At 42.0% G+C, this 15239-nt stretch overlaps 2 protein-coding genes across 2 annotated transcripts; one reads left to right on the top strand and one right to left on the bottom strand.

Annotated features, from left to right (window-relative positions):
- The first annotated feature begins 1676 nt into the window (after positions 1 to 1676).
- LOC122760860 (bromodomain and PHD finger-containing protein 3-like) lies at positions 1677 to 13124 on the top strand. Its single transcript, XM_044016045.1, has 13 exons — positions 1677 to 1842; positions 3597 to 5155; positions 5301 to 5457; positions 5561 to 5692; positions 6707 to 6835; positions 7628 to 7940; positions 8456 to 8749; positions 9412 to 10014; positions 10290 to 10371; positions 10463 to 10551; positions 10726 to 10820; positions 11051 to 11205; positions 11786 to 13124. The coding sequence occupies exons 2-13, from the start codon at positions 3621 to 3623 to the stop codon at positions 11967 to 11969; spliced, it is 3768 nt and encodes a 1255-aa protein (XP_043871980.1). The 5' UTR covers positions 1677 to 1842; positions 3597 to 3620; the 3' UTR covers positions 11970 to 13124.
- Positions 12384 to 14643, bottom strand: LOC122760861 (bile acid receptor-like). Its single transcript, XM_044016046.1, has 4 exons — positions 14499 to 14643; positions 14307 to 14396; positions 14088 to 14201; positions 12384 to 13720 (listed from the first exon to the last, which is right to left on the bottom strand). Exons 1-4 carry the CDS (start codon positions 14584 to 14586, stop codon positions 13518 to 13520), a joined length of 495 nt encoding a protein of 164 aa, XP_043871981.1. The 5' UTR covers positions 14587 to 14643; the 3' UTR covers positions 12384 to 13517.
- Positions 14644 to 15239: the final 596 nt, after the last annotated feature.

Genomic DNA, 15239 nt, shown 5'->3' with positions numbered 1-15239 from the left:
ATTCTCCATTAATCCCCTCCCTAAATGCATTCATCTGGTCTTATTTTTATTGAACGTGTGGATGGAATTGTGAAATAAATAACATTCATTCATTCATTTTCTGGAGCATAAACTGTATCTGTGCATACATATATATATATATATATCCCCTGAAAATATGCACACATTTGTTTTGCAGTCTTGATGGTGTATCATCTTAAAAAAGTGGGTCCTTTTTTAAGATGGTTGAAATAATTGTGTCATCCATTTTAAAAGGAATCCTGCACAGGATATCTTACGGAGTCTGGTCTAAATCATTCAGAAAACTGCTGTTGTGATTTCTCTGAACGGGTGAACACGTGAGTTTTAATGAGTAGAATAAACATGAGCATGTTTGCTCACATGTGCTGTGACAGTCACGACAGGTGTCAGGTTTTCAAAGCACCAGACAAACGCAGTGAGTTCATAGTGTTGTGCTGAAACTAAATAGTTGTGCTGAATCTACACATTTAAAAAGAATGACACTGTTCTTATTTAGCTCGATAGAACCAACTTGCGCGCGAAAATGATGGCGTTATGACGTCAAGAGGGCAGGTTTAACACGTATCAAGCTGCTGTTGTCAAGGTAGCCCAGATGCGACCGTGAAAGCGGAAAAGGGGGTATTTTGTCATCAAAATAAAACCACGCACTATTGTAATTTTTTTTCCGATTTTCCATTTAAATATATAAAAAAGGCGCTCAGAATCAGTTTTATTGCTGAGTAGTTTTCAATGTACAATAAATTAGTTCTGGTGTTTTGACACAGAAACAAGAAGATATGATTAACGTGAATAGGAAAGAATATGGACATGAAACCAGAAGGTTAGACAAATCAATTCCTGGGATGGGCGGAGGGCAGTTGTGCCCATGAGCAAGGCACCCAATCCCTCATTGCTCCTTGTGTGTGTTCACTGCTGGTGTGTAAAAATGATTCATTATATGCAGAGGTCAAACTCACTGTCACTAATAGGTGTGTGTGTGTGTGTGTGTAAAATAATTCATTCTAATTCTAACAAAGATTCAGGCTTGACAAAATAATTAAAGGAAAGGAAAAGTTAACAAAATAGAAAACCCTTTAAAAGAGAGGGCAAAAGAAGAGGCAATAAAATGTACAAGATTATACATTATTAAGTGTAAATGTACAAAAATATAAAAATAGGAAAAAATAATAGTATATCAAATGTGGGGACAAACCTCTAAATAAAAAGAATGAAAAGTAGTTTCCTTGAAATTTTAACCCCTGAAAATATAAGCATGGGCCGCAGTATAGCTTCTGTGCATTGATAACTACAGTTATAGGCTGAATAACATTTATATTGAGACAGTGACTATGATGGCAAAGAATAATCAATGCACACAACTCCATATGACATTTGTTTTACCTTATTATATGTCGACTATGCGATGCAGCGCAATAAGGACTTTATTTTGAAAGGGTGTTGCCGGAAGTGCCAAGTTTCTACTAGGGCTAGTATTGATTCTGAAGTTATCGGATCCAAATAGCTAGCAAGCTAGCCGAAGGAGGCTAGTGTTTCTCCTTCTCGCAAAATTAGGTCGCCATTAAGCTGTTTCTCAGATTATTGATACAACACACCACTGGTGTTCTCATTAAATCAGTGGAATTGACTCTTCACACCCCATACGCTGTGTGGTGCAGGAACGAATGCGTTTCAAAATAGCGATATTTACCGGCTCTGGCAGCAAACTGTGCCTGGCTAACGGTGGCTCTTAGCCTCGGGAGTACAGCTAGTTAAGTGGCTAGCTGGGCAACCATTACTGAAGAGGCGGCTTTTGACCGCCGGCTGTGTCAATCGCTATAATAGGTAAGATCAATTTTGCTTGTTTGTTATTATTGTGAGGTTCGGAACTTTCCCCCCGGTGTTAACTAGCCGTATTAAAACTTGTTCCACGCCTCGTCTAGGTAAAAAAAAATAAAAATAAATCAGCTAAACTCAGTACTGTCAGTCTGTTAAAGTTAGCAGGCTAGCTAGCTGATATTTTTACTCGTCAGTTTACATCCACGTTTCCGTTTCAGAATACAAGCAAAATACTGTGCCTTTCGAATCGCACATTTACAAGACACGTTGCTGCGCTGAAATGATTAAACAAATTGTAGAATTGAAACAGCAGAAGCGCCCTTTACAGACTTTAAAACTGTAAATATGGCTGACATTTTACTCTCGAAATAGGGACACGGATCTGCTGAGATGGTCGCGTTCTGGACGCTGATTGGCTGCGTGTTGCTTCAATCAAACTTTCCTGATATCTGGTTTGCTAAGTCCGGTGTGTTGTGGCTCGCCCTGATACGAGTTGTCAACAGTTAATGGGATAGAAGTCGAGAATAATCGAAGTTCTTAAAACCTTTCTGGAGTTGACAGTCTCTTTGTGTTTAGACAGTTAAGCGTTGACATCGTGGTGACTGCTGATCACCTGTTAATGTCTTACTTTTAGGATTTAATAAACCTGAGATGTGTGTGTGTGTGTGTGTGTGTGTGTGTTTGTGAAGGAATGTTTACATACAGGTGACATCTGTCCCGAATAATACCGTGCAGGAATCTACAGCAGTAAACAAACAGACAACAGTTTTGAAATTACTTAAATTGAATGTACATTTATGCAGTTAGTTTTTCTAAATGATGCCAAAATCACGGGGACTAATCAGTTTTAGTATCAGTAAATGAATAATTATAGATGGATGTTTTATGTCTGAATCTGAATCAGATGAGATGAGTTTTCTATGGTGGCCGCCGGGCAAACACACTGCAACGACCCAAAACACATGCAGGAGGAGAAACTAGCTGCATATTCTGCATGTGTTTTTGGGTCGTTGCAGTGCGTTTGCCCCTGTTGGACACTCTTGTTTCCTGATCAGTTTTAATAATTGTAATTTTTGTCCTCAGAGATTTCATAAATGCTGCAATGCTGCTGTACTTAAACTAAGTTTCATTTGATAATGTAGTTTGACATATTTTTTGGTGACTGTTTCAAGTATGTCATATAATTTTATATTTTTTTATTTAAAACATTGAGTACTGCACTTAGCACATACTTAGTGAGACAGAGAGACATACAATTTGTGCTAGTCAATAATAAGAAGTTTAGCAACTTTGTGTTTTATTTGTTTTAATAATCAGTGGCATTTTATCAAATGGAGGGCAGAATTGACATCATTATATTACTGCTCGGATTTCTAAAGATCAGCATCATCCATAAAAAACCCACATTGTTTGACCTTTAAATGGTATCCCCTAAAAAACAAAAAAACAGTCCATGTAAATTAAGCAGCAAATGTGACTTTGTATGCTGCTGTGGTCCCCACTCTTCAGTCCTCCCAACAACATCATGTCTGTCTGAGATGTGTAAGCCGAACACAAGTTTCTTTATTTGGTCAGTTTCTCAACCATTTTGTAGTATAGAAAAGGGAATAAGATTTCACTGGGACTTTTAATTGTGAAAAGCTGGCACAATGACACTTCCCTATTGTGCTTAAGTTCAATTGAATGCTTATTTTTGTTCAACATGCAATATACATTTTGGACTGACTGTTATTTACATTCATTTTTTATTAAACCAACAGGAGGGAAACTGTGATCAGTGGCAAATGAGGAAACCACGTCAAAAAGGCCAGGTGGCTGCAGGAGGTAGAGGAGATGTCAAGAAGTCCAATGGAACCGTCAGTGGGCATGTGGGTGTCCGCCAACGATCTCCATCCCCTTACAGCCTCAAAGCATCTCCAAGCAGAGAAACTTTGACCTATGCCCAGGCGCAGAAGGTGGTGGAGGTGGAACTGGATGGTAGGCTTCACCGTATTTCTGTTCTGGACCCCCTGGAGGTAATTACTGAGGATGAGATGATGGCACAGGACATAAGTGAGTGTAACAGCAACAAGGAGAACAATGAACAGTCATCGCCACCTACCAGCAGTGCCCCAACAGTCCGCAAACCAGTCACCCCCCGAGCCCGCAGAAAAGACTCTAAATGTCCCTCTATCAAGTCACCTCCACCTTCAAAGAATCACTGCCCTAATTCTCATCCTCAAACACCTGAAAAATTACATACAACACAGCATCATCACATGACTCTTCCTGAGCCTAAGTTTCGGGTGCTAGAAGCCTTTTTGCCAGTCGAGGCACCTCCTCTGCCTACGGCATATTACCGCTACATAGAACGCTCAGCTGAGGAGCAGGAAGCTATAGCAGAATATGATATGGATGAAGAGGACGCAGCCTGGTTGGAGATGCTCAATGCAGGTCGGACATCAGAAGGTTACTCGACTGTCTCACCGGACACCTTCGAGCTGCTGGTAGATCGACTTGAGGAGGAAGCGTATCAGGAAGCCCGAAGCCGGGCGCCCTCTCACAGCACTGTTGACGACGATGCCTTCTGCTGTGTATGCCTGGATGATGAGTGCCTCAACAGCAATGTCATCCTTTTCTGTGACTCCTGCAACTTGGCTGTGCACCAGGAGTGTTATGGAGTGCCCTATATACCTGAGGGCCAGTGGCTGTGCCGCTGCTGTCTCCAGTCCCCTCAGAAACCTGTTGACTGTGTACTGTGTCCAAACCGTGGAGGCGCCTTTAAGCAAACAAGTGACGGCCGCTGGGCCCATGTGGTTTGTGCCATTTGGATCCCTGAAGTCTGTTTTGCCAACACTGTGTTTTTGGAGCCTGTGGAAGGGGTCAATAACATTCCCCCAGCACGCTGGAAACTGACTTGTTACCTGTGCAAGCAGAAGGGCCGTGGCGCATCTATTCAGTGCCACAAGGCCAACTGTTACACTGCGTTTCATGTCACGTGTGCTCAGCGTGCTGGCCTGTTTATGAAGATTGATCCTGTGCGAGAGACGAATGTCAATGGGACCATGTTCTCCGTTAAGAAGACCGCTTTCTGCGAGGCCCATTCTCCACCAGGACAGGAAACTGTGTCAGATGAGGAAAGTGAAGGAAGAGTAGTGGGCAGCAGAGGGAGGGCGAGTAGAGGACGGAGCGCCTACACAGTGGGTCCAACTACACCAAAAAAAGGCAGAAAATCAGACGATGATAACAAAACACCTAAAAAGAAAGGGAAGAAGAGCTCAGACTCAGCTCAACAAACTGCTTCACCACAAGTAACGGTGCCCCATATACCCACAACCAGGTTAGTTTCTTTAAACTGCTGTGCACCTGTGTTTGTTGTTGTTGTTCACAGCATTTGCATTCTTTCTTGCACAGAAATGTGATCAAGCTCATCATGTCAGTAATGTACACAGTACAATCAGCCTGCCTTTGTCTCTGTTGTGCAGGCTGAATGCCATCTGCAAAGGAATCATCCTCCAGAGAAAAAACCAGTTCATGCAAAGGCTGCATAGCTACTGGTTACTGAAGCGTCAGTCAAGAAACGGTGTGCCACTGGTCCGGCGTTTGCACTCGACCATCCAACCTCAAAAGACCACAGAACAGGTCAGGGCAGACACAGAGTTGCAACTCTTTGGTCACTTTGGTCACTGTTTTGTGCTTTGATTTAGCAAACAATTGCTAAAATTGTATGTGTTGTGCTTTGTAGCCTGAGGTGGATGAAAAGGTCTCCGCAGCAAGAGAGGCACTGAGGTATTGGCAGAAGCTTCGGCATGACCTCGAAAAAGCTAGGCTGCTGGTGGAGCTCATCCGCAAGAGGGAGAAACTCAAACGAGAACAGGTAAAAGACGAGGGTGTCTCATATGTTCAAATGCATTTTAGGCTAACTGTATTTCTTGTTCCAAGGTTAGTACACAGAAAATTGTGCCTAAAGTACATTGATACCACTGATAATGTAACCTGTGATTCAAGAAAACAAAGAGTTGCGCTTTAAATCAGAAGGTCTGTAACTTTTGTGTGAATTATTGATTTGGTTGGATTATCTCACTTTTCTTTTGGTGAGTTTTCATCATGGTATGCTTTGGTTTGGTACAGTACGATGCCGTTTGAAATGGTAAAGCATTGGGTCAGGCTTGTGCTTCGACTGTGTCTAATGCCCGTAGCGTAGCGTGACGTCTTAACACTGCGACAACAATGGAGGACATTCTGCAGCTCTTTCTTCCTGCTTTGAGGCTGTTTGTCTCAACAAGACGTCAAGCTTTGTATGACAATAGATTGCGGTCATGTGCCTTGAATTCCGTGTGATATTTAATATTTAATATGTTTAATAATGGCAAGGGAGTGATGATTTTCTGTCGCCCCAATCAGCTGACTGTCCTGAGTGAAGCTGGCCTAGCTCCACCCTGACCGTACTGTACCATTTTACTCTGGTGTGCCAAAGAATGGAACGGTTGGGGTTGGTTATTTTGGCCAAAAAATACGTACTGGACTGTACCAAACTTAACCGTTCCACTCAATGGAAACACGGCTTTGGTCTGTACTAATGGCTTTTTAAATGTACAGACCATGGGGACTAACAGTTTTCCATACCATGTACTTGAAAACCTTTGGTCTGTGGATGTCCAAATCTGAGCAGATAAAGACTTAAAATGTTATCATGGTTGGATGTTTGAAATTTTATTGTGTTGTTATGTTTTCTGTATATTATATTTACAACCAATGATTTGGTTAGTTAAAATCACTCACCCCTCGTAAATGAACGCTTAACATTCTCTCACTTCACTTGTCTGAAATTGTAATTGATGCACGATCCACACACGTTGACTTAACGTGCATGTCATCTTAACAATTGCAGGTCAAAGTTCATCAAGCATTTCTGGAAATGCAGTTGACCCCAATGTTGATGCTGCTCAGCTCCACACTGGACCAACTACAGGAGAAGGACACAGCCAAGATCTTTGCAGAGCCAGTCGACATCAAGGAGGTCAGACATTTTACTGTTACTGTAACACTGACACCAGGTGCACACATGTGCAGTTGTCCTCTGTCTTGTCTTCCTCTGCGATAGTCTCGTTCATACCGTGTTTTCTCACCTGGCACGCACACACACACTTTTTATAGATGTCTCAAGTCAAAGAGCCCATACATGTGTTTTTTCCTCATTCTGCATTTCCATTTTAAATGCTGGTTTTAATTACAAGTGCATTTCCATTAAGTACCTAAAGGATTATGTTCTTACCACCATTTCAGGTATTTCAAAACAAAAATAATATACACAGCATCATTTTCTTAAATATATAACAAAAGTCCAGTGTATGTTTAAACACTTTGCCTCAGTTTGTTGATTTCTTGTTGAACTCATATATTACAAAGTTGTTTCTGGTTTTGTGGCATTTCTGTGAACATTTCTAAATGCCTCTGCCCTCATGAGGTTGACTGAGATGTAAATTAGAACTTTAGTTTGTTTGCACATTATGTACAAAATACTATAGCTTTTTACATAATGTGTAAAAAGCACATTATGAGTAAAAAGCTGGTCATATAATAATTGAACACATTGGGCAGGAAAGATGAGAATACAGAGAAGGTCTATGTAAAAAAAAAAAAAATATGTAGAGAGTTTTGAGATTGAAATGAAATTTTATATAAAACTGAAACATAACAAGACCTCCACCTGCACTTGGCAACATATCGTCTTGTAGTAATAATGTTACTTGAAATGAAACCACTGTGTAGGTCCTTGTCATTAACATTTAAATGTACATCTTGTCTGCAGGTCCCAGATTACCTGGAGTTCATTAACCAGCCTATGGACTTTTCCACCATGCGCTCTAAGCTGGAGAGTCATGCTTACCGCTCAGTGGCTGACCTGGAGGCCGACTTCAACCTTATGGTGTCCAACTGCCTCCTCTACAATTCCAAGGATACACTATTTCATCGGGCAGCACTACGTCTTCGAGACCTAGGGGGCGCTGTACTGCGCCATGCACAGCGACAAGCCACCAACACCGGTCTGGACCTGGACACTGGCATGCACCTCCCTGGGTCACCACAGAAAAGAGACTTTTACAGCTGCACCTGGGATGATGGTACGTTCCAGTGAAAAGTATTTTGTTCTTGTTTGTTTAGTTTATAGAATGGAGGCGCTGTTGTAGGTAAGAGTCCAGATGAAGCTGTGTATCTATTGTATGTGGAGTAGGGTAGTAGTAGGGAGTAGGGTAAAAAAGAAAAAAAATCTCCAAGAGTGTTGAATGAGGATTTAGTTTTGGCATTGAAGGGGTCAATCGTACAAAATGACATTGTTTAATTTTTTTGAAAAGGTTTGTTTCAGTCTGTGGGTTTTGCCAGTTTAGTTGTTGGCCTGACTATTGTATTAATATGTTGATGTTTTGTGTCTAAATTGCTCATGTACTGGACATTAGATTGAACTACATGCTCTGTTAATTAATAGAAAAAACTAGCAGTGTGCAGTGGTATTTGTACATTTGCATATTTCAATTAGCTACTGTTTTTTAAGAAAAGCCCTGTGTGAACTCATTTTTGTTCAATTTGTGCAACATATATGCTAGCTTTTCGTTACTAACTCCTTATCTGTTGTGTCCAGTTGACAGTGTGCTGGATCCAGAGAACCGGCTCCATATGACTGTGGAGGAACAGCTCAAAGAGCTGTTGGAAAAGCTGGACTTTGTCACCTCCATGCGATGCAGTGGTGCTCGAACTCGACGTATCCGCCTGCTTCGCCGCGAGATCAACAGCATCCGCTACAGGCAGGGCCAGCACCCACGGCACAGCCTTCTAAATGGACACATGAAAGAAGAAGAAGAAGACGGTGAGGAGGAGGAAGACGACGAAGATGACAAGGACACCAAGGCAGATAACGGCTTATCTTTGGACAAAGGTGGGTCATGAAAAGCACTGTAAAATTGCCAATGCATGTACCTTTTTTAAAAGCCACTTTATAAATGAGATCAGTTGTGAACATGAGCTAACGAAACATTGTCCTCAGGTAATTGAGCCAGGGTCCCCCCCACGCACCAACCCCAACCACCCCACTGACTCCAGTCTAGTAAGTAGGGGCCCACAGAGTCTCGTTAGCCATGGCTGCCTCACAACTCCTCTCTCCCAGTGCACTCTATGTCTGCACCTCTTCAGTACATCACTCATGGACTCACCACTCTCCATCGGCCACGTACAGTCATGCCATATCATCCCACTTACTGCAGGCCACAAACAGTTTCTTGCCACTGTAGAGGAGGGCAGCAGAACACCTGTGATTTGTGTCAGTTAAGTCATGAAATGATGCCATGTTACCATGTTGCTGGTGTCCAGTTGTGAGCCCAAAGTTATTTATTCACTTGTCTTGACGAGGTCCACCATGTCTCCAGAATACCTCAACTCCGTTTTCAACTGTGGTTACACTGTTAGACTGAGATGTAAATCATTATGAAGTGACACCATTTTCCAGTGTGAATACTACACCACCACATCACGCTACATAATAGTCGACATCCATTTCAAATGAGCACTGCATTAAAATGAAATGTTCTCCTCATCTTTTAGAGGACCTCAAATCCACTTCGCCACCAACACTGGAACCTACAGGGCCAGCTCCTCCTCCACGACGGGGGGACACACCACTGGAACCTCCCACCCTGCGGCCAATCGTAGGGGAGCCCCAGTCCCCCAGCTGGCCCTGCAAGCGACTAAAGATGGACAGTGACCTCTCAGACAGCGCCACAGAGAACAATATTTGCACTAAAACACAGAAGCAGTCGGTGTCAACACCTCCCATTTTGCACAGTGAAGGGCAGGCAGTTGCTAACGGTCTGCCAGAGCCCGGCGTCCCCCCGCGACCCACCGTTGGGGGAGTCGGAAGAAGAACCTCAGTGTTATTCAAGAAGGCGAAAAATGGGGCAAAGCTGTTCAGAGACAGAGACAGTAGTTTATTGAATGGGAAGGGGCTGACAGACGACAGTACAAGCAACACGCCTTCAGCACCCAACTCCACAGCCAGCACCCCGTGCTCCACCCCTTTGTCCACTCCTTCCAAGACCCCACAGAAAAGCCCCGGACCCCCCACCCTCAATGAACAGTGGACCCCCGGTCGAGACATGTGCTCAGACGGTGAGCTAGAGAAGACGCCAAATCATACACTGGAAAGAGGTGAGCAGATTTATGTCGTTTAATGCTTCTTTAGTGCATATTTATCACTCCAGATGAGCTGTTTCAACAAGAATTACACTTTTCAAATGTCAGACTCTCTCTTTATTTTGTTTAAAAAGGGGGAAAAAAAACACAGTTTTCCCAATTCTAATTCTCTACAGTGCTTGAGTTGATTTGCTGTTTTCATTATGTCCTCTTTTCTGTCTTCTCTTGCTCCTGGTGGTGTTTTTTTCTTTTGCAGCATCTGTTCTAAGATTTCTCTCGTCTGTTTTCAGGTCTTACCAACGGCTTCAACAAGCACAAAGATGGTGGGTCTGACTCTGACTACAGTCCTTGCCCTGTCCTCCACAAAGAAATGTAAGACATAATGTGAGCATTGCTTGTGGATGTTTAGCAGTGATTTCAAATAATATATGATATACTAACAATACAATGTGTCGCGTTACAGCAGCTCACCACCCAAACGAAGCCTCGGGAAACCAGCTCTTTCCAAAGTTTCCTTCATGGAGATAGTCAATGGAGACTCGGATTACACTGGTTTGTTCTCTCATTATGTTTTTATATATTTCAGAGAAATTAGCCAAATTAGCATGATGTTCGTGAATGTCCGCACTTCTAATCAAAACACTTATTTTAACCGTATTTTCACATGCCTTCATGGTAGTTTAGGGTTCATACCAATGACTGTTTGTGTTTGCTGCTGTTTTGCAGGGAACGGCAGCCAAACATCAGAGGATGAGACAGAACTGGACCCTCTAGATCTGGTTTGGGCCAAATGTCGAGGATATCCCTCCTATCCTGCTCTGGTAAGTCCTTCATTTTATCCTGTATCGGTGAAGCTCCAGCTTATTTGGGTTGTCGGCAGGTGGTGTAGCTTTCTCAGTCGGCAGCGTTCACTAAAAATATTGAACCAAACAAAATAATGAGTCTTTTCAGTAATGACTCAGTAGATCTGTGTAAGTGTAGAATTCACACAGCACAGGCCTTTTTAGGTTCACACCTGAAGTCCTTCTTATGCTGATTCTGTTTGTACCAGATCATCGACCCAGAGATGCCCGAGGACGGACTGCTGCACAATGGGGTTCCCATCCCTGTCCCACCCAAAGACGTCCTCCATCTGGGGGAGCAGAGACAAGAGGAGACCGACGGGAGGCTCTACCTGGTGCTTTTCTTTGACAACAAGCGAACATGGTGAGTCTGAAATTTGCTTTGTTTAGCTGTGATTCAATGCTTGTTTAAATCAGAGCATCAGACCCACTAACATGGAGTAGATTCAATTAAAGGTCTAGTATGTAAGAGCTGGTGACCTCTATTAGTGAGACTACTGATTCCAACAAACAGAGGAATTCTCCACTCAACCCTGCTTTTCTCAAGCACATCAGGGAACTACAGTGGTCTTCACATACCAGAAGGATGTCAGTCGTCTTTGTTTGTATAATAATCTTCTGCTTTAAGAAAATTAACATTCTGGCTGCTGTAGAAACATGGCTGTGCAAAATGGCGAACCATTGTCTAAAGTGTATTTAAAACTATATTCTAAGGCTACAGAAACAAACCCTCCTTAATATCACACACTGGACCTTTAAGACGGCACAGCTCATTTTAACTACTGGATCAAACAGCTGCTCTAAAGAAGACAAAATTACCGATAGAGCTAAGTAATTTAAACTAAAAGGAAAAATGTAACTTCTATACTGTAGTTCCGCTTGTTACCAGACCATCATGATCACCATCTCATGTTCTACATCTGCGTGTGTCTTTGCCATTGTAGGCAGTGGCTCCCTCGTGAAAAGGTGACGCCTCTGGGTGTTGACGACACAGCGGACAAGCTGCGCATGATGGAGGGACGCAAGTCCAGCATCCGCAAGTCTGTCCAGGTGGCGTACGACCGCGCTATGATCCACCAGAGCCGAGTCTGCCACAGCCAAGGTTTTGTCACCTCCAACTACCTGTAGAGGGCGACAGTGAGTCCTGTGTGCCGCACACTGCTGGCCACCATGCATATCACTTTGGTCCTAAAGCAGAGTCCTACTGCAAGTTGAATTTGTATTCACATTTTGGTCTGAAGTGGTTACCATGGCAACACAGAGTCCTGGACTGTAGTTCATTACCAAACCACTAGTGTGTGACACACACAGAGAGCAGTGGTTGCTGAAAATGTGGAGCTGCACATGTGAATGAAGTTACGTTCAGGTCCCGTCACTGGGTTTTATAAAGCGTTAATCCATGTTCAGCAGCGTGTCGGGGTTTCGCATTTCGCCACCTGGACACGTCAAGACTGTGTCATCTATTTTGTATAATGCTACTGCCAAGGAATCAAATTGTCAGAAAAGAGATTTGACATATTTATATGAACCACAGAAGACAAATGAATGGATCACTGCCATCTTTTATACAGTAGCTTTTTACATTTTAACCTTTTACAGAGACACTTGTATATTATAAAGGCACAGTTTGTGTACATATGTGTGTGTTATCAAACCCAACTTAATTTAATGTTGCTGTTTTTATAAAAATGCGTACTTCAATCAGCCCACAAGGGCAAAGCGAGGCTGTGTATATTTGTGGAGATAAAATAATTCCTGACTTGCTGCAGTGTATTTAGATTATCGCTGATATAATTTCACTGTGTTATGTGTTTGTGTCTGAGTGTGTGTGTGTGTGTGCGCGTATGTGCGTGTGTGTGTGTGGATTCAGAGATGCAACACAATGAACTGTTCTTTATATTTGAATTCTCTTTTTGATACAGAGAGAAATAATTTATTTATGACAGAACTATAGAAATAAAGCTATATTGGTTAAAGTGGAGAATTAAATTTATTTTAAAAAAAACGGAGTGAGGTTTTAGAAAAAGAAACAAGCAAAATTTCAACAGATGAATTCATGTTTGGTTGGATGTTGTTTAATGAAATAACTCTTATTTGCCATCGTTCACTGATGACCCCCCCAGAAGATTTTATTTATTATGGAGCCCCATTTTTATCAAGTGGATAAATACACCTTTATAAGCTTGTATGACCTGCATATTTTATCTGCTTACCAAATATTTTGTCCAAACTGGCATTTCCTCGTTTTGGGAAATAAATGCTGTATTAAAAATATTTGTCATACTTCGCTGCACTTTTGTTTTTTGTTTTTCAGTTATAAAAGGTTGAGTTAGATCAGTATGCATTTTTAACAGTACTCGACATAATAAAAAGTACTTTCAGCATAACATTTTAACTAAAATAACAGCTATATATATATATAAAAAAAAAATTCTATAAACATTGCTTTGCTCATACAAACCACTGGAGACCATCAGCACATTCAGAGGCTAAAATTGAGAAAGTGGTGGATGATCTTGGTCTATTTTTTCCAACAGCTCATCAATATGTGATTAAAACTCCTAAAAACATTTACAAAATATCACATTTTCTCAGCACGTGTGAGCATTTTAGTCCTTAATCTGAAGCAAAGACGGGAAACTCCTCAGAGAAAACAGAGGTTGACGTTTCTCTCCATCAAGGTCCAGGCTGCTGTCTTGTCAGGAGGAAGTAATTATGACGCAGGGTCCGGAGCTCCGTCAGTCTTCCCAGCAGGGAACCAAACCGCTGTGGTCCCCCTCGTGCAGCTCCAGCCTGGGCCCCACACACTCGGGACAGCAGGTCCAGGATCAGCTCCTGCATTTTCTCAACACAGCTGGCAACGTGTAGGGACGCTCGGTCTGTGGGACACACGTGAGAGTTGTCTCCTCTGTTATTTATGATCCAACGTTGATTTAAATCTGTAGTGCGTAACTTTTCTAATACGTGCCACGTGTTTGCTCTTCAGTCAAATGAGTTCACACAATTATCAGCTCCACACAAGCAGGCGACACAGACAACACACGCACACACACACTAACTCACCAGACAGCTACTGTGCAGAAAAATGTAAAAGTGAACCGTTTGATACAAATCTACAGTCAAACTCACACTGAGTGAATCATTCAGGGAAGAGTCACCGTTTACACTGTTTATTAAACTGTTCAGTAAAGTATTGACTAACTGAACAGCTGATTAGATTAGTTCACACACACACAGTGTTCTGACCTGAGCAGAGGAGAGCTGTGGCGGTGAGCAGGCCGTACTCGGCCTCTGTCACCCGCAGCGTCTTCATGCTGTGGAAGAAGTTGAGCACCGGCCCTAAGAGATCCTCACTACTTCCTGTCCATGCAAGCAAATGGGAAATGGTTGATTTTATTGTAAATGCAGTACATTTAAGCAGAAGAAGAAAATGTCATAGCAGCTAAAAATAAAATGTATTTGTACCTGAATTTCCCATCGTTTGACTGTGGATGTTTTCCTTTGATTCTACATTTCTCAGACAGTTGTGTGTTGATGGATTGAAAACCTGCAGGGCTGATGATATAAAGACAGACTCAACTATATAAGACATTTGTCTACATTTTTCTGAAATATGATGTGTGTTCATTGTGCTGTCAGGGTGTTTGTTTTGTTGACCTGGACTCGGGCTTGTTGGGTGAGTGGAGAACTGCTGAGCCGAGAGGAGAAACATGACCTCCAGCGACGAGACGGACAGAAGAGACATTTGGTCTGAAAAATCGAGGATGTCAAACCCTGTGATAAAAACAAAAACACATCACAGCTCACTGCCTTTAAATGAACGACGACGGATACAATCGCCATGACAACAGATGCTACTGCACTGGACTTACAGTACTGTAGTTTTAATACGTTGCAAAGCGTTACTTATTTTAATTGAATGTGTCGTTTCATTCAGTGAAACTCTTTTATATCGCAAATTGAAACGGATATTGCAGTCTTGCCTTTATATGATGACGTCCCTTCATCCTTTTTTGTGTTTTCTGGCTGTTACTTGTAATTAATTTTTAGTTCCTCTTGCTTTTGTGAGATTACGTCCTCTGCTTGTTTTAATTCCCTTTTTTTTCTCTTTGTGTTCTTGTATGTCGTCCAAAATGTGACAAAAATGGCAGTTTAGAATGTCGTCCGAAATGTCACAAAAAAGTGAAAGTATAGTATGTCGTCCAAGTGTTGACAAAAAAGTCAGAGTACAATATGTATTCCAAATTTTGACAAAAAAGTCATAGTGTAGTATGTGGTCCAAATTTTGACAAAGAAAAGTCATAGTATAGTATGTCGTCCAAAATTTGACAAAAAATTCACAGTATAGTATGTCGGCCCAAAAATTCTGAAAAAGTCATAGTATAGTATGTTGTCTAA

Source organism: Solea senegalensis, unplaced genomic scaffold (genome assembly GCF_019176455.1).
Source record: "Solea senegalensis isolate Sse05_10M unplaced genomic scaffold, IFAPA_SoseM_1 scf7180000014105, whole genome shotgun sequence".
In the NCBI taxonomy this organism is placed as follows: Eukaryota; Metazoa; Chordata; class Actinopteri; order Pleuronectiformes; family Soleidae; genus Solea; species Solea senegalensis.
Note: the sequence above shows the minus strand (reverse complement) of the source record. Positions and strands in the feature narration are given on the sequence as shown.

Bases quoted from the DNA above. Each gene is read 5' to 3' on its own strand.
- LOC122760861 (XM_044016046.1), bottom strand. From the start codon at position 14,586: ATGTCTCTTCTGTCCGTCTCGTCGCTGGAGGTCATGTTTCTCCTCTCG. The intron at 14,397-14,498 runs GTCAACAAAACA...TTATATCATCAG, and splicing joins CCCAACAAGCCCGAGTCCAG to CCCTGCAGGTTTTCAATCCA. The intron at 13,721-14,087 runs GTCAGAACACTG...TGTGTCCCACAG, and splicing joins CACAGCTCTCCTCTGCTCAG to ACCGAGCGTCCCTACACGTT.
- LOC122760860 (XM_044016045.1), top strand. From the start codon at position 3,621: ATGAGGAAACCACGTCAAAAAGGCCAGGTGGCTGCAGGAGGTAGAGGA. The intron at 10,372-10,462 runs GTAAGACATAAT...GTCGCGTTACAG, and splicing joins CCTGTCCTCCACAAAGAAAT to CAGCTCACCACCCAAACGAA. The intron at 10,552-10,725 runs GTTTGTTCTCTC...GCTGTTTTGCAG, and splicing joins TGGAGACTCGGATTACACTG to GGAACGGCAGCCAAACATCA.